The sequence below is a fragment of the Numenius arquata genome, chromosome 6, assembly GCF_964106895.1.
Source record: "Numenius arquata chromosome 6, bNumArq3.hap1.1, whole genome shotgun sequence".
Taxonomy (NCBI): Eukaryota; Metazoa; Chordata; class Aves; order Charadriiformes; family Scolopacidae; genus Numenius; species Numenius arquata.
The window spans coordinates 8,541,749-8,565,649 of record NC_133581.1 but is presented as its reverse complement, the minus strand read 5'-3'; the positions used below and the strand labels follow the sequence as shown (position 1 = coordinate 8,565,649).

General features: G+C 45.2%; 1 protein-coding gene across 2 annotated transcripts in view; it reads left to right on the top strand.

Annotated features, from left to right (window-relative positions):
• The first annotated feature begins 713 nt into the window (after positions 1-713).
• The window catches only part of EML1 (EMAP like 1), a 127,924-nt gene continuing 104,736 nt past the window's right edge, over positions 714-23,901 (top strand). Inside the window, exon 1 of one of the 2 annotated variants that reach the window (XM_074149688.1) lies at positions 714-922. In XM_074149688.1, coding sequence (XP_074005789.1) covers positions 895-922 — 28 coding nt within the window. In that variant the 5' untranslated portion in view covers positions 714-894. The remainder of the gene's footprint in view (positions 923-23,901) is intronic. The other variant, XM_074149689.1, reaches the window with a different exon arrangement.

The window sequence follows — 23,901 nt, the reverse complement described above, 5'->3', positions numbered from 1 at the left end:
CAGTGTGCAGGGGTGCTCTCTACTGACTGGACTGGTCTGGAAAGGTTATACCAAACAAATCCCACATAAATATTTCCAAAGATTAAAAAAAGTAAGTTGTAGGAGCAGCCACAAAATGCTTCACTAAGGCAGAATTAAAGCAGCATACTTTAAGCTAGCAGAAGTCATGAAGTTACAGAGAAATCTGCACTCACAATAATATTATATACCATGAAACAGCCTTCAGGAACAGTGTCGCAGAAGCTGTTTCTCAGATACTACAGTACAAACAGAAGATCTGGGGGGTTTTATTTTCCCCCTTAAACAGATACAGCCCAGCTCCTGCCCCCTCTTCAGCAGCGAGTATTTCTGCTCAGACGCCTATTTAACCTGCAGATGGAGAAGATAGAGAGCAAGATGTCAGAGCGTGTCCCCCAGCCCAGCACCGTCCCCCCACAGCCCCCCCAGGGAAGCAGCAGCACCCCGGCAGTGGGGCTCCCACCGCCAACCCCACCGCACAGCAATCAGCCCGGGTCTCCAGCGCAGATTTGCGGCTTAGCTCTTAAAAGCCGTTTCATAAATATTCGATGGCCTTTCCGACGGGGTAATGTGCCTCTGTGACATTAAAGAGGAAACTCTGCGAAGGGGAGGGATGACAACAAATTTATCCACCAATAGCACACTCTTTTGGCACAAAAGCACATTCTTATCTTTACATCCCATAATGAGAAGGCAGGGACGGGACTTTTGCTACAGCTCTCTGGGTGGGTAGATGTACAGTGTAAGAGAAGGGTGGCTGTAAATTGTTAGATATTCCCCCCCCCTTCCCCCCCAGCCTTTGCAAGCAGAAGGACCCGTGCTTGCCTTCCTGCTGTGGTTTTCCTTAAGCCCCCGGTGAGGAGGACTTCTCTCACGATGTCAGACTGCGAGGGACTGCCTGTGGGTAAGCGCCAGATTTATATTTACCCCAGTGTCCTGCCGACTAGTTCACATTCTCAGATTGCAAAGTCACACGCGAAGCCGCTTGCTTTCGAAGGGAGCCGCCGCAGGGAGAGGAGAAACTCCCTGCAACCACCGCAGGTCCCGGTGTGGCTCCTTACGAGTCCGTGGTGGAGGGCTGGGGCGGGTGGTGACGCCTGGATTTTCTCTAAAGGCACAGGGGCTGGATAGGAGGAAGGGTTCGGTAATTCAAGCAGATGGTCTGGAGCATCTGTGTCCGGAGAGATGGTGGTATTGATGTGCGTCGTCTTGAGCTCACGAAGGAGAGTTTCTGGGGATGGGTCCTGCAGGACCAAGCGCGCTGTGTGTGTGTCCTGTTCGTGCCTTGATAAACCCTCCCGGATGGTAACGGACGCAGCAAGGGCAGATAAATGTAATGCAAAGGGTTTATTTGCTGAAAGGAAATAGAAACGTACTTTATTTTCAAAATAAGTGCCTTACATGTTTTGCCTATATCTGGAAAGGGGTCCGTTACTAGCACTTATGGCTGTACATGTCAAACTTCACCGAGCAGGAGAGCACGTCAGCAAGAAGCATGTTTCTCAGCTGTTTTTTTTTAACTTCTATAGGAATTGTAAACACTCACTAGACTGTCTGCAGAAAAGGAAATTCTTGTCAAAATGCTAGAGCAGTTCTCTGCCAAGGCATTTTACTAATAAAGAGATGGACCATTGAAAATATCCTTTTTTTTTTTTCTTTTTTCCTTTTGCCATGGCAAGCATTTATCTTTTCACGTATGTATATATACATGTGTACATACATATAGTGTGTAGCACTCCTGTTTCATCGGCCTACGAAGGCTGTGTATCAGAAATGAGGATCTGAGCTAAAAAGTGGGGCTGGAGAAGGAGAAAGCTGCTGCAGTGCTTTTTTTTTTTTTCCTCTCCTCTCCCTGCTTCCATTTTACAAAAACAATCCCAAGTCCGAAAACGCACACTCAAAACCAGAGCGGAAAAGCATAAATTATGTATACGGTGCAGAGCGAACTGCACCATGCGCAGTCCCCTGTGCCATCGCTATCGTTGCCTAAAGAGGGGAGAGATGAAGGGGAATATTTCCTGCTTACCTTCTCGAAGGGCTGCTCTGTTAACCAGCAAAGCTTCCCCTTTTTCAGGCCTTTGATTTTAGGAGCCTGACCTCAGTTTGCTTGTTAAGCGCTCTGAGTTGAGGGTGGGATATTTCAGGGTGACAGTGGCAGTATTTAGCCGGCATCTGGTATTAATGATGAAACTGATATTGAGTGTGCGTGGCACGTTGTGTGCAGAAGTTACTGATATCTCAATTACCTTTGCTGTGGAAAGGACCGAGGAGATTTCCTCCAGAAAAGCGTTTGTAGATGCATGATTTGAGGGAAGGAAGCAGTTTGTTACGGGCAGGAATGAAAAGTAAAGATAAAGCGATGTGTAGATGTGGACGTGGATCGGAAACGTGCCAGCACACGCAGAGGAAAGGTTCCTTTCTCTCTGTTCCCCCAATAATCACACGTCCCCCTGCCAAAGCTGGCCCTGTCTCCAGCCCAGCTCCCTGGCAGCAGTGTTCTCCCTGCCCCACGCTGGCCATAAGCCACCTCTCCAGCCAAGGGGACACTGCCCCACGGACCTCGCGGTGTTTTCTGGTTCATGTATGTATAGATGTGTGCCTGCATATACGCATATATAAATACGCACAGAAACAGCACTGGAGATAGAAATGGTGGGACTCCTGCGCAGCTATTAAGCAATTTTAGGGAAGCAGTTGCTGGCAGCTTGCTTTTCATGTCAAGGTATTTTGAAATTGAATAATTCCCTTTGCGGTTATTGCTCTTTTACTAGCTGGTCCAGACTTTAAAACTTTAGTAGGAAAAAAGCCATAAAAAGGGTTGCAAAAACTCAGCATCAAACTTTCTAAAATAATGATTAGTGTCCACTGGAGAGAAATACCACTTTGCTGAATCCAACGAGCACAGTAAGGCTGGCTTTGCACTTTTAAATCCTTGGTTTTGAATGCGGCCAGATAATATAGCTGCAAAAAGTTGTTGCAGTGACAGGTATCATTAGCACCGCGATGTGGCTAGGAGCCAGAGCCCTGCTTATAACCCAAACCGTACAGACGTATGCGTGCATCCATGCGTACACACGCACACAGCTATAAATAAGTTTAGCCAAAGCACAATAGTAGCATCAAGTGTATGCATTGCTTCACCGGCCTTTTTGCAAGCAACCTCACGAACAACCTGGAGAAGCGCGGTTTGTAGTTACAGTAAATTAATGCCAGAATTTTTAGCCTGCTTTCAGCCTACACAAGAATGTAGCAAGAACAGCTGCGTAATTGTTCCCTCCGACAAGCAACTCGGAGGGAACGGCTGAATACAATCTTTGAATTAAATAGCTGGATGTGGTTGGGTGGATTTACCAATAATTTTTCAACAAGAAGCTTTTCTCAGTAAAGAGTGTCCTGCTTCTACGTTGGAAATGGTTATGCAATTTTTCAGGATGAAAGCATTGGATGTTTTAAAATCTCTGTTTTATGTTCAGTTCCAGCATGCCTGCGCCCTTTCACTGATGTAGAATGGAAAATTAAACATGTGATGCAAACAAAGTTTTGTTTTGTTGTCTGAATGTAGCACCGAAGACATTAAAAAAGGATGCTAGATGTCAGATTGCAGATTCAATGTAAGCAAGCGTACAGTCATTTTGGACTGAATTCCTACCAAAAAAGGCACTTGAAAGCATCGCTATCAAAATGATGTATTAGTGAACAGAATTCTAAAGTTTACACTATTAATTTCCCACTGTAACATGAGCAGATAAGAAAGAAAGAAAGATCAGCCGCTTCAGGACAAATGCACTTCTATTTCTTTCTCATTAGCAATTATTGACATACCGATGCTATCCGTTAGTGCCAGCTACAGAGATTTCCTGTCATTCCTACATGCAGATAAAAGAAAAGCACATCAATTGTTTAAGTGCTTCCTCTTGTGTGTATTATTTTTCTCTTGTAAGGAGACATAGTTCAGTCTCTGTACGACTGAACAGTTTTTCACACACCCAGCATTTTGACTAGGAATATATGAGTCATGATGGTTCTGGTTCTTAACACAATCCTTTTGACTTCAGAAAAACCTCTGGAGTCACGCAAAGGTTCTTAAAGTGCCTCTTTCCTTATTTTCTTATTTCTTATTTCAGCCACAGACTGACTTTGAATGGCATGAGTAACTTTTTGTGGATAACAGCACTGTTGCAATAAATGTAAGGTATTCAGCCATAATAAATGAAGATTATATTGCTGAGGAGGGAGTAGTTATTCAGACGCTGGGAGCCTCATATGTACATACTTTCTCTGCTATTTACTACAACAGGGCTAAGAAGGGAAGAAACAGAATTGATGTAGCTTGTTCTGCAGCAGGTGGCATGCGAATCTAACTGAATTTCCTTAAAATTCCTCCCAAACTTTTATTGGCCTCATTTCAATAGAGGAGGAAACAAGACCTTTCATCTGAAATATGTTCCTGACTCTTTAGCTAAATACTTCCTTTCAAAGCTAAAATTACACATTTCAAACATGTCTTTAAGACAGACTGGAGCCAATTTGCTAAAATTGGTGTTTTTGGAATCAGGATATCCCAGAATCCTACAGGAATTTAGATTTCTTGAAACTCAACAGATATTCTGCACTGTCATAGGTAGTCCATTTAGCTCAGCTAGAGAGGCTGCTGGAGAGCGAGACCTCCATCTCCCACGCTGGGCTGTCTCTAAACAGCTGCGGGGAATAAAATACGGCACAAATAAAGTTTTGTAACAAAAAAATCATTGGAAATGACTGAGCACATGCATGAGCAGTACTCCTGTCAAATAAAATTGCCCCACTTGCACATACTTAGAATAGGACTATGCTTTAAATTAACCTTTCATTGGATTTGGTAAATAACATCTAGATTCTTGTAGATAACTCTGTGTCCCCCCGAGGGCTGGAGCACCAGTTCTGCTTTGCAGTCTAAACCTTATGTAAAAGGTGTTGACTCAGACGCTAACATTGCAGCGTGAGCGGTCCCACTGAACACTACTGTTTGCAGGGGTAGACCCTGAGGAAAAGGCAACACCGTGAAATCACCCTGCAGAACCGCTGGACAGGCTGCGGTTAGCTCTCTGGGGTAAGCAGGGAAGCAGCAAGGTTTTTTTCAGCATATCAACCCAGCTACCTGCTGCAGGTTAGAAAGGCGATGGTGCATCTTAAGCACCTCAAGAGAGCAGTCTTCAGGATGAGCGATAGCTCCTGATCCCACTAAACCCACCAGCACTGGTTTGCAGACTTGGAGCTCCCCAGGAGTGTCCCCCAGCCAGGGGGAGGTGAGGCTGGGGTGCTGGGGCTCCCACGTATGCAGACCTAACTTTCCACATTGAAGCATGAGAAATCTTGCAGTTGTTTTGTACTCTTAGAGTACAAAAAAAAACCCATATAAAGCTTTCAGCTTTGGGAAAGGACAGGGTGAAGCCCAAATGAAGTGACTGTGAATGAGTACTGCTGCAGCACCATCATTGAAGTTGTGCAGCTTTGCTCAGGTCGCTGGAGTTAGGTGGCACTGTGGAATGCCTTAAGTCTGTCTAGGGATTTCATCTGAAGGTCTATGAGTCTAGCCTTGTTCTTGGGTAACTTGCTACGTGCCATGGCCAAGTCATTTAAAGATGCTCTGCAGCTGCAATGGACATGGTTGAGTCAAACATCTTAAAGAAGGAAGGTAAAAATGTCTGACGATCAGTGTAAATCCTCAAGAAAGAAGCATTTCCAAATGCCAGCATTTACCTCATTTAGTGGGTTGTCCTCTTGCTTCAGCCACTGATTGATCCAGGCTCACTGGGGAAGATGTCTTCTCTCTGCATGTGACTTTCCATAGGAGAGCATCCTATCCATGAAGCTGTGTCATCCGGGTTGGCTGAAATCCCAGGGGATTTCCCACAGCCCGTGTGGCTCGCTCCTGCTCTCCCCTCTTTTCCCGCAAGCTCTCTGCCACACTCACCCGGCCAGCAGCCCGTCCTCTGCCTGCGCAGGAGTGGGGAAAGTCCTGTCCCAGGGAGGGATGGGGAGAAAATCCCCACTGGCTTCTGCCCTCTGTCTCCAAGCTCTCTGGCTGCTCCAGATCTATACAGAATCATAGAATCGTTTAGGTTGGAAAAGGCATTGAAGATAATCAAGACCAACTGTAAACCTAGCACTGCCAAGTTACCACTAAACCATGTCCCTAAGCACCACATCTACACATCTTTTAAATGCCTCCAGGGATGGCAACTCAAACACTTGGCTGGGCAGTACGTACCCCTTGGCAAAATCATTTCCTTTGGTATTTGGGAAGTCAGGTCGGAAGATGAACGTTAACTATTAGAACCAATCACACATTTTCTAGTAGAGTGTTCTTCCATCACAAAATACAGAGGTCACCAAATCAAAATGCAACATTTTGTTGACAATTTCAATATGTCAATACATTTCAAAAGACTATATCTTGAAAATTGAAAATGAGTGGGAAGTAAGACAAAAATTCTTGGAATGCTTGGGTAAAATAAAACCAAATATAATATCTGGGTTCCTTGGCCCAGTTTGATGCAAATGAGACTGAAATCTCAGAATTTTCTTGGCAGCTGGGAACTCTCCTGCCAATCCTCTCTGTCGCTTCCCCTGGAAGTGCTGTGGGTCTCCGACCTGTCTGAGCAGTGCCTCAGACATCAGCAGCAAACACTAATGATAATGAAGCAATCATTAATTTTTAAGGTTTTAAAGAGTTCTGGGATCAGGCAAGCATGCAAGGAAAAAGGAATGACTCCAGTGCCCCAGGAATCCATGTTTTGCAACAACAACCCCAGAAGTGGATTTATGGTGAGAAGCAAACCCTGCTGAGACACAGGGGTGGGAGCCTGCTAGAGGCGCACCTGGAAAGCCCTCTTTGCCCATGAGGCTTTTCAAGACAGCCCCATGATCCAAAATATTCAGCCAACAGTCTGTAAGGAGTTAAAATCACCTGCTTTGCAGGCTGGTGAAGGCTGAGCCTTGATTAAAGGGCTCCCTGTTGAGGAGAGACCACCAGGTTCAAACACTTTCAAAGCCATAAGGCTGCAGTGGCCCAACCAAAGTCTGTTCTCAGCCACCTTCTCAGATCTTTTGTTAGGGAAAAAAAGTGCTTTTCCATTTGGGAGACAGCTGAGGCCTCCCAAATCCATGCAGTTTCAGTGCTGGGAAAGGGAGAGAGCCGGAGGGCTTGGAGAAGCTCCCTGTTTGCACTTGTATAAAATGCCACAGAAAGCTGGTTCTTTGTCATCAGAAGCAAAGAGGAAAGAAGCTGCTCTCTGTTGCAGCCAGGCTTGTTCTTAACAAGGGTTTAGCCCAGCTCAGCCAAACATAGCGAATATGTACACAGAATGATAGAATCATAGAATGGTTTGGGTTGGAAGGGACCTTAAAGGTCATCTAGTTCCAATGCCCCTGCCGTGGGCAGGGACATCACCCACTAGACCAGGTTGCTCAAAGCCCCATCCAACCTGGCTCGAACACGTCCAGGGATGGGGCATCCACAGCTTCTTTGGGCAACCTGTTCTAGTGTAGTACAAGCCCCATCTGCTACTCATAAAGTTATTTCTTAAAACTAGGTTCAAAGTTTACAACTTCTGGAAACAGGAAAAGGGCAAACTCTGCTGTCAACTCCCTTTTCCTCCTCCAACCCTCTGCTTAGGATTCATGGCAGCCCGGCTAGCCGCTCCTGCACCGGCTCCCGTGCTGGCTGCAGCAGCATAGCCAGGGACAACGGGCGATTTGGGTGGGCCGGGGTGGGTGGCATTGAGTGGTGTGTGTCCTGTGAGAGTCCACACCCTTCATTTCAGACATTTACTGCAGGCAGCGCGGGAGCAGCAGGACATGGGTGTTCTGTCCCTGGGGCTCGGCAGCAGTTAGGCGGGAGCTGACTATGTTCCAGGAGTGTCCTGAGCAAAGGCACGGGGTTGGGTTGCATCTTCAGCCTCTGCATTTGAAGCGTAGCAGGTGAGGTGTTCTTCTGTGGACAAGGCTAAATACTTGTCTGGCAGGCAGGACCTGCGCCTGCCCCCTGCCTTTCTAAAGCAAAATGTGAGTGTGTGTGCTATGGATTGCTGTAGCTCCAAGTCGGGAATATTTCAGCTAACAGAGGCATTAACACCCATTTTCAGAAATCTAAGTTTGCAGAAACATACTGAAATCATACCTGGGAACATGAGACAGGATTTATTATCTTTTCTTTTTTCGAGGAGGAGCGCTGAAGAATGGGAGCTCTTTCAGCCGGTCGTTATAGGAGGTTGAAGTTGTCATGAAAGTTTGCAGCTGGGATGCTGGTTAAGGGCCTAGTTAAGGAAATACAGAAGATGCTACATAGTTCCCAAGTGCTCATCCTCTTGCCCCCCCCATCCTCAGCAGGAGGATTTTGCTTATCTATAGAAATATTTGGAAGCTGTAGTTTATCCCAGGGTCTGTGAGCACTTGCACAGGCTGTACAGCACATTTCTGAACAGTCTTATTCCATGATGTTTACAGTAACTTAAGGCATGCAAAAAACAACTGATGTGTTTTTTCTCCTCCTCTCCTTCGTGCCTGACAGCATCTGCAGCATTTCCAACATAGTCTGTGTTAAGCCATCGGCATTTAGAAGCCATAATTGCATTTAACATTTGTTTCTTGCTGTCTGGAGCCCTCTCTTGCTACAGACCCATTTTACAGGCAGTAATTTGGAGGGTGGGGCACCCTTCCTTTATTTTGCCATTCAGACACCAAACTAAACGCCCAGTTTGCCCTCCCACCAACCTGGTGGGCGCCCAGTCTCTCATCTACGTATTCGGTTGCTTCTCTGTCCCTGTCATTTCTTTCCTTGCTGTCTGTGATCAGCTCCCTCACCACACACTAATGGTTTCCACAGCTAAATTCATAGCATACAGGATTCCCTTAGATCTCAAACCTAAAAACTCACCTAAAAGACTGGCAAGATCCCCCAAATGCTTTCTTCCATATGGGAGAGGAACTCAGGGTGTTGGAATGGGGTCCTAACAAATGCCAAGGGCTGGGCATGGACCTGTTGATAGTGCCCAGGATCAGTTCCCTGAAGGAGTCCTGAGTTTCATGGAGCAACTGAAGTCACTGTTGAGTCAGCAGGACACGTGGGGACTGGTCAGAGCAGAACTTTGATTCTGCACTCGGTCTGTCAATCACAGAAATTGCTTTTGGAAGAAAAGCCTGTCTCTGCAAGCCCTCTCTCAGATGACTCCAAACTGCGCTCAGTAAATTGGCTGTGGCCCTCGAGGAGTCACAAAAAATTCCAAGAAGATTTAGGAACACACAATACTGTCTCCATCACAGATAACAGGGAGTATTTCAGGGAGGTACCAAGGGCTCATTCATCTCAAACACGTCCTTCCCATCACCTGGGCAGGACCCCCCCCAGCACCCCATCACTGTTCTCAGCACCGTTTGCACAGCTCATGCTCCTATCACTTCAGTGCTCCTTGGGAGAGCAAAGGATCTCACCCACACCAGCTAGTGTGAGGGCAGGAAACATGAGTTTGGAGAGTTGTTGAAAAGTTTATTTCCAAAATCCCCTCATAAATCCATAGTCACTACTTGCCAGACTTGTCATTTCGTGTGGTTTTCACCTATTTTGCAGATAAATATATTTACTGGCTGCCTAAACAGCACGCATGCACTCATATCCTTTGTGATGTGCTCTTTGTGGAGCTGCAGGGTACACTATGGCTTTGCCAGTGTCCCTCAATCACACAGCACACCCAGAACACTTCCCAGTAACTAATAAAACTACTTTGAAAATGGTAAAATCCTTGCTGCTGCAACCAGCGGTGGGAGAGGAGCCCCAGGGCTGTTGGATGGGGCATATTTGTGTGAGTAGCAGCTCTCCTAGTTCACTCAGATGGGCATGGTTGTTCCTGCTTCTCTCCAGATGCTCTAACGAGAGAATGACCCTGCACTCCAGCAGCTCCATGTGTCCTAAAAGCGTGTCAAAGCCCAGCAGGAAGCCAGCTACCCAGTCAAGGGGTCTCCAGCTTGAAGCCAGGGTTGGGTGAAAACTCCTGTAGCTAGATAACTTGCCTAAAGAGACCTCCCTGATGCAATGAAGAGGTGAAAGCACACAAAAAAGACCTGCATGCAACACCTGAACATCTTAGTTTTTTCCACAGATACTCAAAAATATACAAAGGTGACAGCAAGCTGAGGGTCTCAGGTTGTGCTTGATTAAGGGATTAAGAAGGACCTAACTTCAGGTTAAACTTATAATTTGTGCATCTCCCACTCTCTGGGGGAAGCAAAACCTTTAGGAGCCTGATCCAGACCCCTTGGAGTCAAGAGGAGCCTTTCCATTCACTCCAATGAACTTGGATCTCCTAGAATCTCAGAAATACCTTTACCCATCTGATCCGTAGGTACAGGCTGTGGCTGGGCCAGCCCGGTTCTTTGTCTTAAGACAGCCAGCCTGAGCTCCGTGCTGTGTGGCAGGGGAGGTTTGCTGGGTGAGACCTCACCAGCAAGCACTCTCGTGGTGCGTGGGAAGCACCCTGCATTAGTCATACTTTATCCCAGCATGATTGCTCAGAGAAACGTATTTATATTTGTACCTAATTAAAAGTCAGTGAACGTTTCGTGTTTCCCCTACTGAAACATTCCTGGATATGACTGAGCAATAAGTCACAACCATGTGTGTGGTATTATTCAGAGTTTATATATGAGGGACTGAGGCACATCAAGATTAAGCCAAAACCAGTTCCCACTGATATGGGCGTCTAATTGGAGATGCTGAGGAGCTCTTCTTTCAGAGCACCCAGCACCGCACCGTGTTTCATATGTTCAAGTTTCATTGGCAGCTGTGAGCGCCGGGCATGTCTGTAAATCAGATCTGCGGTCTCCAGTCTGGGATGAGGAGATGAGGAACGTGCCATCAGAGATCATTTGTGATAAGCTTGGTTTCCACAGTTGCTCTGTGGACCAACTCTTTTTCCTTTGAAAGCTGCTTTGCAGCTGAGGCACAGATGTAACCCAGCTCCCAGTAATACTTTTCAAGCTGACTTAGTCTGAAATCGTCCTTGATCTTCCCGGAATCGCATTCATTCAATATCTCCAGCAGGTGAAGCTGTGATGTTCTGATAAACAGCCTATTGGAAACACATATGTCATAAAATACAAAACACTGACACCTCATAACTAGACTTCCAGCAATAAGTATACATGGTATAATAACAATTCGATACTTTACCAGTTGTTTGGAGACACTCTGTAGTGTCAACAGCCTCACACATGAGCACCTCTGGTACAGGCAGCTTGTCCCTGCAACACTAAATCTGTCATTTTCTACAGCTTTTCTACCCCAGGTTAGAGGCTCCCAGGTTCATCCTGTCACTACAAACCATCAGCTGGCCTTCTCACACCCATCTGATTTAGGCATGACATTGCAATCCGTTTGTGTGGCAGGCATATGGACAGCATGTGGCTTCCTTTGAGAAGGAAACTATTATTTCCTGCATCTATCATAAATTCCAAATGCTATATTCAGGCATGACTGTTTGAAAACAGACAGTGCATTGATGAAATGGAAGCAATTTCTCTGGGAAATTTCACCTAAACCGTTTGATTCATCTTAGTCCTGCCAATTCTTTGATGTTTATCATGACCCTCATAAGATTTGTTTTAATTTATTTTGTTCTAAAGCCAGGTTTCTTGGGTCATAAGTTTTTGGGGGTTGTCAAAATATCTATGTGCTGTCTGTTTTCACCCAGTCAGCAACATATGGGGAGTCTTATGTCACTGGAGAGTGAACACTTTTTTTTCAAAGATGTTTTGGTCAGGTATTTAAACATCTAAGGCATAGGGAGAAGCATCATATGGGAAAGTGCGAGAGAATGTGCAGTGTCTGGAACAGATATAGCAGGCTGAGGCACACAGTGCTCACATGTGTAGGCTGGAGAATAATATTTCTCTAACAAAAACTGTCTTTTTAAACACCGACCACATTTTTGCATGTTTTCATTTTGAGTCATTTAATGAAAAAATTGGAAAACTCCAGGGAAATCATTCAATCTGCTCGCAGCTTTTCACAGGAGGAGTGTTTGTTTTCTCAGCAAACTCCTCTCCTAAAATCATTTGGTTTCTTCAGATGTTTAGGGAGCCTCCCCACACACAAAGTAGCTGGAGAATCTTTTTGCAGTCCTTTACTACTCCCTGCCTACTCTGATGTCCTATAAAGCGGGGGGGAGTAAGAAAACAGCTCTTTACTCTTCTCCCACTACACTGGAAGGAGCCTTCCACTGAAAAGTGGCCAGATGACACATTTTTGTCAAAGCATGATGACTCCCTCCTCCCTGCTGTAGGAACCTCACTGCTCAGATCAATGCAAACATAAACCACACCTGTGAGGCTTCAGTATGGTTTTGGCCTCTGGGAATCCAGAATGACAATCAGACCCTGAATGTGAGCATCTCCCTGCTTCATGCTGCCATCAGGACCTCAGCAGGACAGAGGCAGTTCCCAGAGAAGCACGTGTCCTCCCATGCCACGTCCCTCACTCCTGAGGTTGGGTGTCCCTGCAGGGGAGAGGAGGCAGAGGAGCACCCCAAGGTGTGTGAGAAAACTCACTACTCCATGGCTGTGAGACACCATGGTAGCCAGGAGTAGCCAGGAGCCAAACATCTCCCTTTTGTCCAAGGGAGAGATACAGGCTTAGAAAATACTCTGTTCTTCTAAACTGTTTTTACTTTGTCCCGTAGAAATGCGCCTCAAAGTTGAGTGCGCGTTTAGCATTTGCTTCCTTTTCCTAATGAAGTCCAGCAGCTGGGTTATCCTAGATAACAGTGCCAAATCCTTAAAGACTTCCTTATTCCGAGGTGATTGCTCAATTGACAATCTGCCTCGTTAATTAAGCTGCCTTCAGGGAGAGAGGAGAACTGGAGGCAACTGGACAATTTAATGAGTTGAGGCAAAGGGCAAGACAAGGCTGTAGCATGAGTCCATCCCAGCACGGCCCCAAACAGCTGTGTCTTTGCCACCGGGAGCGCCTGTCTTCTCGGAACAAACTCAAAGGGAGTTGTTTGGAGTGAGGAGCCAGCCCAGAGAGATCAAATTTACTTTCCACTACTCGACGCGCTGCCTTGCCACAGGCCAGCCTGTTTACAAGTCGTCTGCCTGGAGAATGCTGAGGAGCAAATGCAGCTGGGCAGGCACACTCTGGTCCGGGTTGTCCAGTCTTGGTCTTGTTCCTCTGTGCTAAATCACTCATTAATTACTAGCAACGAGTCTCTCCTCTCAACAGTTCTCCAGAACTCTCCTTTCAACAGTTGAAAGCATCTGATGAGCCCATGGAGATCCTTATGTGCTCGGATTTCTGTGTGTTGATCAGGTATCAGACATCTACAAAAGGTGCAAGTAATCAGCAGGAAGGCTAATTCCTCACTGAGCTCGCTTTATGGTCAGGGATGGCCCTAGGTTTCTGCCTGGAGCTAGAGGTTAACTTTAGTTCAGTAAAAGTTTATTAGATTCTTATTTATGCTTCCATTATTTCCCCAAAGCCGCTTAGCAGAACTGAGTTATCTTCCTTGTCTAAATGCTCTGGCTGCTGCTAATGCTTGGCTGCCTTTTCTGTATTTCCAAGGCCTTACGCTAAATTTAGACAAGGAGGAGAGATTTCTCCCCTGCACCTTCATTTTGTGGGTTACTCATTGACTGCTGCGGGCACAATGTGATCAAAAAATCCCATTTACTGCACAGTCAAGTGGGCTGGGGCTGAGAAGACTGTTTTCTTCTTGCTGCACAGTAGAGCTCCTTTGCATGAAGGGCCTGTGCCCTGAAGGACACTGCTGCAGGTGTCCAAAGACTTAGGACCACCCTTTCCTTTCTTGTATGGTACCTTAGGCAAATACTTCTTAAAAATTTTCTCTCTTCAACTGCATATGTCGTTCTCAAGAGATCCTAAGTAAGCGGTGTCTCTGCCGCAGTGTGGTGCTCCCCAGAGACACCCAGTCGGAGACCTCTTTGGCCTTTCCTCGGTTCTTCCAGTCCTGCCCATCTGCTGCTGCCTTCCTTGCTCTGCTCAGCAGCGAGTCCTGGGAAGACACCTTGGCTTTATCTAGAGATGGAATAGAAATCATCAAAATATCAATAATCATAGAATCATAGAATGGTTAGGAGCTGGAAGGGACCTTAAAGATCATCGAGTTCCAACCCCCCCTGCCATGGGCAGGGACACCTCACACTAGAGCAGGTTGCTCAAAGCCCCATCCAACCTGGCCTTGAACACCTTGAACAATTCCAGGGACAGGGCATCCACAACTTCTCTGGGCAATCTGTTCCAGTGTCTCACCACCCTCACAGTAAAGAATTTCTTCCTAGTATCTGATCTAAATCTTTCCTCTCTCAGTTTAAAACCGTTAGCCCTCGTCCTATCGCTACACTCCCTGATAAAGTGTCCTTCCCCATCTCTCCTGTAGGCCCCTTTTTCATACTGGAAGGCTGCTATAAGGTCTCCCCAGAGCCTTGTCTTCTCCAGGCTGAACAACTCCAACCCTCTCAGCCTGTCAAAAATATGGAACGCTTCACGAATCTGCATGTCATCATAAGAAGAATTTATGGGACTGAAGTTTTTGCATCTGAATACTTGTAAAGTAGAAATGCAAAAGTATTTTTCTGCTTGGTGTGAAGATTAGGAGGAATTTCTTTGTGCTTATTGGAGGAAAGCATCTTCTACTGTTTTCACATCTTAAATGAAGGCAGGTTTCTCCAATTCTTATGCAATAAAGGTGGAATTTTACCAAGTATCTGGTAATGACCCAAACCACAATAGTGAAATATGAGCCACTAACTCAAGTCACTGAAATCTCAGAAGGGAATTACAGCCTCTAGCAGGGTTCATTTGAGGTATACTACTTAAGGTAATAGGGCTGGACAATCTCATTAAGATTTATTTCTACCCCATTTAAACATGGGTTCAAAAGTACAGCTGGAGCTGTACTGGCTTTATCTTTGGCTTACGGAAGAGATTGGGAAAAGAAGTAAACAGAAAACAATCACTCAATCTGCTGGGCTGGGAGACTGCAGTATATAAGGAACACAGACTTGTGCCCAGCAGGCCTGGAGGCTGAGGGAATCAGAACAAACTTTTGTCCTTATTATACTGCATAGGCACTTTTTTTTTTTTTTTTTCCCCTCCCATTGAATTTAAGAAATATTGCATCATTCTGGGAGGGAGGGGGTTACACAAAATTGCCTCTGCTCTTCCCTAGTGGTAGTTCATCATGCTCACTGGACTTGTTCCAGACCCAAATTTGTCCATACTCATTTGGGAAATGCATGGTTTAGGAAAAATACATTTTCAAATATTTCGGCTTGTGTTGCAGATTCCCTAAGTAGTCTGAGATGTTTACAAAGCTTCCAGTGCTTTGGGTTTGTCCACCCCCAGATAACGATATGTGGTGACAGTAATCCTTCTATCACACTCTAAGTGCTTGTTCCTGCTTCTGTTGAAGTCACCCAGACTGTGGGTTACCCAGAAGCATTTATTTTCTCTCCTCCTTCAGCATAATAGAGGCAGCAGATCTTTCCACCTGGGAGACGAGAATTTGCTAGATAGCAAATGCAGAAGCCCACTAAATTTGCTGCAGTGTCTTTCTGGATAAGTGGGAATAGATACAGTCGGATGCTTCAAATGCTAGAGGCTGCACCTACCAGAAGAGACTTGTGGTGATCGTGGCCTGAAGCCCAGGAGCTTTTGGGATCAGACACCCTGTAATCCACAGGCCAAGCTCAGGCTGCCAGCGTGGCACAGCTCCTCTTCCAGCAGGCAGCAGTGGGGCCATCCCACGGCTCGCCCCCATGGGATGGTGGGCTGGGGGGCTGCAGGGCCAGCACCAAGGTGGACTCCAGCAGGCAGGTGATGCCAACAGCAGAGGACATGACCTCAAGCACGTCCATGGTATTGCTTCCACGTGGCAACATACTCGAGCCCTTCAGCCTGTGAATGGAGTTTCTTGTTTGGGCAAGACCCGTTGCACTCTCGCCCTTCTCAGATTTGGACCATCCTTTGTGGTTTACCAAGACCCAGGGAAAATGGATACATCCAGAGGCCCCTGGAGATACCAAGGCAGGCAGATGCATTTGGCCCCCTCCCACACTTTCAGTGAGAGGCTTGACTGCACAGTAGATCCAACATTGCTATTCTCCAAGTATGATTTCCTTGGCACTTGTTTAGTGCATAAAAATCCACAATCAACACTGCCATATAGGACAGGACTAAGATCTGCATGTTTGGATGAAAACTAAGGGATTGAATAGAAAGAAAAATGGAGTCGACAGTTCTAAGGACCCATCACCATAGTATCAAACCACTATTTACAAAACTTCTTTGTGAAGAACTTTCCACAGGCTCTTTCGTTCAGTTTTGGTTAAACTCAACATAGTCACTGCTCTGGATTTAAACTCTTCTCTGAAAGGCCTGTAATCTAAACATGGAAACATTTAAGTCATGCGCTAAAACAAGAAAATGAAGCTGTACAGTGTGATCTGGTGCCATGTGAGGACCCCTGGGCTGGTCCTGGTGGAGCTGCAACAGCCCCATTTCATAGAGCAGCACCCAGGCAAAACCTTCCTGCCAGCCCCAGAGCTGCCATCCTTGAGGCGAAAATGTCCTGCCAGCCCCAGAGCTGCCATCCTTGGGGGGAAACCCTCCCACAAGCCCCAGAGCTGCCATCCTTGGGGGAAAAAACCCTCCTGCAAGCCCCAGAGCTGCCATCCTTGGAGGGAAACCCTCTTGCAAGCCCCAGAGCTGCCATCCTTGGAGGGAAACCCTCTTGCAAGCCCCAGAGCTGCCATCCTTGGAGGGAAACCCTCCTGCAAGCCCCAGAGCTGCCATCCTTGGGGGAAAAAACCCTCCTGCAAGCCCCAGAGCTGCCATCCTTGGGGGAAAAACCTCCTGCAAGCCCCAGAGCTGCCATCCTTGGGGGAAAAACCCTCCTGCAAGCCCCAGAGCTGCCATCCTTGGAGGAAAAACCTCTTGCAAGCCCCAGAGCTGCCATCTGCTTTTGGTGGCTGAGGTGTGTGAAATACAGTTCAGACTCTGGTGCAAAAGGGGAAAATTAATTGGGTATTCAAACTTCATTCTGTTTTAATACGGAATTATTAAATATATTTATATTTTTAAACATAATGTTTAACTTGACAGCATCCCATTAAAATGCTTTATATAAGCTCATTAGAAGCATCTGTGCTGTATCATATTTGTTGCAATTAGCAAATATTAGTGGATCAACCAAACTGCAAGATATTTTTTCTGTCCTGGTCCTCTTTTGTTCCACCATCTCCTGCCTGTCATAACCTAAACATAGCCTAGATTAGATCCTTTCACACATCAGCCTTTTTGTCTGACAAGTCCTAAAGAAGGAGGAATAAAAAAAGGAAAAGGAATAGAAAATTAACCATTAGGAGCCTTTGAGAAATCAAAAGAGCCTCTTAGATTAAGTCCCTCACCAGTGTCAAGGCTAGCAGCAGTGCCAGTGGCATTAGTGGCACTAAGTCACTTAATTCCGATATGATTCAGAATCATTTGTAGCTATCGGCTTATTCAGAGTAAATCCTCTTCCTCCCAGGTCTTTTGTTTGCCATCTCTTGACAAGCCACGTTGCATATAAATGAACTTGTAAGATATGTGAAGGAGGGATGTATTTTCATTTGTGGTGAGGTTTCATGCAAGTAAATGCTACTGTAGAAATACTATTAATGAATAGGATTAATAGTTAATGAATCCAATCCTTATTTCGGTTTTGTTTGGGGTTTTTTGAGCCGTTACTCAGTTATAAAATACGTGAAACGAAAGAAAGGTTTCCCTGAATAAGGACAGAAGCCCGTTTTTAAAGATACTTATACCTTGCACCAGGCGGCCCAGCTGGCCCATGTCCCAACCTGGATCTCACAGGATGGCTGGAATTTAGCCTCTGAGGTCTTTCATGGTTCATGAGTGAATCACAGGCTGCTAAACCACTCCAGGCCCACAGAGAGCTCGGGTTCCCAGGAAGGAGCAAAGGTTTGGGTACCTGAGTCTCAAATCCTGTCCTGAGCCCTGGAGCTCCAATAGAAGTGCCAGCTCAGACCTTTCAGCCCAACTTGTATCCACAAATGCCTGAGTCCTGACACTGCTGAGCAGATAAGCACTGGTGCTTATCCTACAGCTTCCTGAGAGGATTCACATCCTCTAGCAGAGGGCATCCTAACTAACTGGGCTGGGATGCTGTGACCAGATGGTGTGGAGAAGCATTTAGGAAGCGGTGTCAAAATCAGTACTAGACCCTCCACGACAGACCTTGAGTTTTTTCCTAGCGGTGCCATGTGGCTGCGCAGGGGAAGGACTGCTGGTCCTCTGCCAAGCTCCAGCCCTACTTGGCTTGTCAGCCATGCAAGGCGTTGCTGCTCCTTCTGCCCTGTGTGCTAGCCTGCACTACCTGTGTTTGAGGACAGCTGGAAAAAAGTCCAACTTTTACAAGGCTGTTAGAGTTTTTTTCTTTTTCTGGAAAGGGAGGAAATAAAGATGCCCGGGAAGTCACTTATTCACTTAACAATTATATAAAAGTGCACCCAATCATTATCTTCTCTATTTGCAAAGAGCTTACTGCAAAAGTGCTAGACATGGAGCAGCAATCAGAAAAATGATTTTTCATTTACTGTAAATGTCAAAACTCTTACATGAGCTTCAGAGATCAGAGTTTAGAGAGTTCATGTAGGGGAACAGGGCAATGAAGGTCCCTGGTAGACCCATTCTGCTGCTGTTAATAATCCAGATTGAAGGGCCCAATTCAGAGATGTTTTCTAGTTCTGTTCTTTTCTATTGGAGTTGTTTGGGTCTCTGTTTCTCTTCCCAGCTGATGCCCTTTCCTCCTAATGCCCTCCCGTGGGACAGTCTGCTACTCCACCACTTGGAAATCAATCCCGGGGTGTCTCTTGCAGGAGATGTACTCCGAGTGCTCACCGCTGAATAAGCATGAACTCCCGAATGGCCCCGAAGGCCATTAAATAGTGCTATGTGTCATTGCTGCAAGCAGAAATGAAATTAGCAGTTGCAAGATGCCTGGAGGTAGTTTACAGTCCCATCTGGAAATACTCACCCACCCTGAGTATGCCTCATTCTTTGTTCAAATCTTTCCATTGGTTTGAGGGAGCTCAGCTTGAATTTACTGTTAGGACTGAACTTAGGTTCCTAAAATCTTAAGATCTCATCTATTATTTTCCTTTTAAATTGTTTGATCCAAACCTCATCAACTGAAAAAAGTATCTTTGTCCTGTTGTGTCTTGCACAAATGCAATCTTTATGACATGTACTGGTTGAACTGAAAAATATCGTTGGTACCTACTTCCATTGCTTTTCCAGGAATGGATCTAGGACACAGTCTAGAGATTAATGCCTTGCCTGATGGTGAGGAGCATTGAGAGTGGGACCGAGTTGGGATCAGATTTCATGAAAAGAGAAACAAAAGCTGCAAAATCCACTGCTAGGCAGAAGAGAGCAGAGTATCTCATGGATGAATTTATCAGTATTTCAAACTGGTCCGTCGGAGATGAAGCACTATAAACTACAGCACTACAAACTGCAGTCTGTATCCCAGTTATGTTAGCTGTGATCTCGCACTAGTTGGTTCACAGAAAATTTGAAATGAAGATAGATATTGTCTATAACACCTATCGCCAAAGAAAATGTAAGCGGTATTATTTTCAGCTGCTTACTCATTCAGAGGGAGCCACAGCACATGAGTCTTGCTGTGCTTTTTGGCTGCTGGGAGCCAGCAGCTTTCCTCTTCGAATGTGGAACTGTGCCTGCCCGACTCTTGAGGGAAAACAGGGATAAATCACAAGTTCGTCGATGTTGCCTTACTAACGTGATGTGTGTAGTCTAAGCATGTACAGCATGGATAAGGCACGTGCTGTTGGAAGGGAAAGTGTTTGGGGAAACTTTTACAAACGGAAAGACAAATATGCTGGTATCTCTTGTTGTGCTCCAATAAGGACACATAGAATTATGTGCAGACTGGCTAAAGAAATCATTACCTTCATCAGTGGTAACGACATTTCATAACAAAGACAGATTGTGTCTACAGAGAAAAATAAGAAAGGTGACTGCCAAATAATATCAGCGAATGTATCAAGAAAATACTATTTTGTTTCAAAAAAAAATGTAAATATTGACATTAAAATCTGGTTACATGTCTTGTCTAAACTGAGAGATTAACTATTCAGTAACTAAGTATCACTACTCAAAGGTTTTATTTATTATTCCCCAGTTATCCTACTTCAAGTTAAATACATCACAAACTGACCCTTAGTAGCAAAAAAATCAAACCAGCTGTCTTTTATTAGTTAGGAGTGAATCACTGCATCCAAAGATAAAATATGCCAAACATGGGATCCCATTAGAAGAAAAAAAGGAGTACATAGACATTAATCACAGCATGCCAGATTCGTTCCCTCTGGAGCTGGCATTCGTGGGCACACCAAGTAGCAAGTGATGGTTTCAATCCCAGGAAAGACCTGGCTCAGCCGTGCACAGCTAGAGGGATGCTCTGGAGGAGAAGCAAGTTTTGGCTCCTCTGTGTTTGGCACTTAGGTCAGTAACATCAATGTACAGTCATTGCCCTGCTCTCTCAACTAAACAACCTCTGATTCACCTGCCCTTTGCGTTGGGGCAGACATGAAGAAGCCCATAGTGCAACTGAAGAAGCATCCTTTCCCCTCATTCTTCCTAAGGTTGTTAGTGATGGGCAGAGCTGGCTTATAAAAAACATAGTTTCAGAAATATGGTGATATTGTAACAGGTAATAAAAAAACCCAACAGCTCCAAACAGAGCCCATTTCAGGTTCAAAATGCCTATCAATGAGCTCAATTATACATTCATAAACAGTCACTTGCACTAAAAGGATGTCACCAAAGGGCCCAATTTCATTTTCTCCCAATCCGCAGCAATTTACTGGACTGTGATTTAAGTCCTGGTCATCACCCTGAGAGTACTTGTATGGGGGATGGAGAGTTAAATCACAGGAAGCCTTCTTTCTCTCACAGAATTATCTGTACCTCAAGAAGTCATTCAGCACAATTATTTATTACTTGCATAAATCAGGAGAATGCAAAGAGGTCTGCCACTGAAGTTTAATGGCCTATTCCTGTTTCTGTTGTTGTTCCAACATATCTAACCTGAGAAAGGGATGATTCCTTGGTGGTTTTTTGTTTTGTTTGTTTTGGTTTGTTTTTTTTTTTTTTTTTTTTTTTTGTAAGGCTGCATGGTCCCAGGGAAATAGTAGACAGTGATTTATTTATGAAATTCCTAGAGCGGGAGGAAGTCATGCTTGGATCTTGCTGCCATGGAGGGAGATAAATAGACTGTCCTAATATATCTAGCTAAAGAAGATATAACCCATAGGAAAACAGACTGAGCAAGACTGGAGAGACGTATACAAGCTGGCACGGGAGATACTGAGCCAGAGAACAGACTGTTTAGATAGAGGCACTTATGGGTACTCCCCACCAACAGATGAATCATCGAGGACATAACTGGCTATTTTTAGCTGCAGTGTCTACGTTTCTTTTGCCTTTTACCTTGAGAAAACTGTGAAGCACTACATAGGAGCCACTAAAAATCCATATGGAGCAACGCTGGGCTTCCTTGAACGGATGGGCAGGGCTCATCTTGGCTTGGCTGGGCAGCAGCAGGGCCTACAGACATATATATATATATATGTATGTGTATTTGTGTGTGTGTGTCCATGTAGAAGTAGTTCATTCTTCCAACGCAGGTACTCACATGATGGGTAGAATGGGGGTGCTCAGGCACCCTTTGTGCTGTCACCCCCCGGCTCCCATGCTTCGCCTCAGCTCCCTGGTGGGGATCAGGGAGATGAGTCACATCTTCTGATATCCTAATTGTTGCTCTGGGCAAAATCCTTTGACTTCAGCTCTGTAGATCATGATTTAATCCGATAATTTAGCCCAATACGGAAACCAGTGGCTAACACAATATTTGTTTTTATCATTATATTCACCATTTGGAAGTAACGGGCTGCAAACCTCTTATGATTTGTGGCAGAGCATTCCATTAACGCATCTACAAAAAAGCAAAGATGTCTCCGTTGACAGCACTTAACAATTTTCTCTATTACTTTGAAGACTATTCACTTTGAATGGGAAGTGCTTTTCCGCGCCATTGAAGCACAGCCAGCACATAACCTCCGAGCGCTCAGAAATGCTGCGATGCTACAAGAAGGAACGCTTAAGAGAGCGCATCCGCTCTTTGGCAGGCGCTGCCCGGATTCAGAGCCCGTACAGCTCGCTGCCTGCAGCGCTGCTGGATCACGCACAAATCAGGACAAAATGTGCCCCGTGGCATCGAGAGCGAACAGAGCTATTTCATCTGCCTTCCGGGTTTGCATGATTACCGGGTGGATTTTACATTCAATTCCTTGTATGAAATGGGTGGTAAAATCTACGCAGGTCTAAGCTTGTTTCATAAAGGTTTATTGGATGGCAGAAGCCGTGTGTACTCGTCTGGCGGTGGGGGATGTGGAGGCTGTAAATTGAGAGGCTGATGTTCAAATCCAGCAGATCAGCATAAAGCCCTCAGGATATTATTCTTGCTGCAATTACAAGTAACAGCTATCAGGGAAAGAAAGGGTAGGAGACTGCCATGTAGTGAATAGAATTGTTTCTCTTCAGTTGTTTGTGTGAATACTGCAGATGAGGATAAATAGTTGTTACTGTAAAGCTCTCAGTGACAAATTGATCCCCATCTGTGTCTCTAGCAGTCCTCTGGCTTTTCCTTATGGGAGGCAGTGGTGGGACACCAGTGTGGTCATTTTAAGCTTGGTAAGAAAAAAAAGACCCTGATTTAAGAGTCTCCTTGTGTGACCTTTGCTTATATTCATAAGTGCTTCTCACACAAACAGCCCTAGTGATGCTGATGCTAATAGGTAGATGGTAGAGACGATTTCCCTGTGACTGTTAGAGACTGGAGACGAGGAACAAAAGCTCCTTTCTGAGAGCTGCCCGTCCATCTCCAAAGCTCTGACTCACTTCACCTCATGTGGGACTGACTGCTTAGAAAAAACAACACTGCCATCTTTTTACCACGTTTATAGGATCACAGCCTTAGGATACACAAAGCATTACTCACTTCAGCTGATTCCATTAATGCTGAAGACACAGGCTTGTACTTACTCTCTATGAGCTGTAGAAAAGGCTTCTGTGTGAGAGGATTATGGCTACAGTTCAGATGCTCAACATTTCCTGGTAGAAATATTTCACGATGAAGCAATAGCATCATTAAGAGCTTGCAATGCATCAGCATCTGTTTTATTTCTTCTGTTAGAGTCACCTGAATTTTGTGTGCGTGTGTGTGTGTAAGGCTATGAAGAAACTCAAAACCAATTGTTGCTGTTCTGCATTTTTATGAAACTAGTTTCTTAGGAAATAGAGAAAAAATCTCAGGCTCAGTTGTACAGCATAAACTATCAATGCAATACCATGTCAATGCAAGTTGAACGCGGAGCAGATTTCTGGTTGCCAACATGTGCCTCTCTGAGCATGCTTGTAAGCAAACACAAATTCAGTCTGGCATAAATTATATGAACTGCGTTATCTTGCATCAAAACATTTTCCCAGTTCTGTGTGTTTCCAAATATATCTAATTTATGCATTTCTGAGTATATAATATGAGTTGCTCACAGCTAGGGCAGCTGTAGCAGCTTTTCTCCTGCTTAAATCAGAGATGATCTTCAATGGACAGAAAAGGCACTTCTCCAGGTGGTGCCAGGTGTGGAAAACAAGCAGTTTGACAAGTCCACACAAGGCTTCCAACACAAGTCCTCCAAATTACAAATTCTTTTATTTCAGGAGGTGTACTCTCCCTTTCCAGTGAC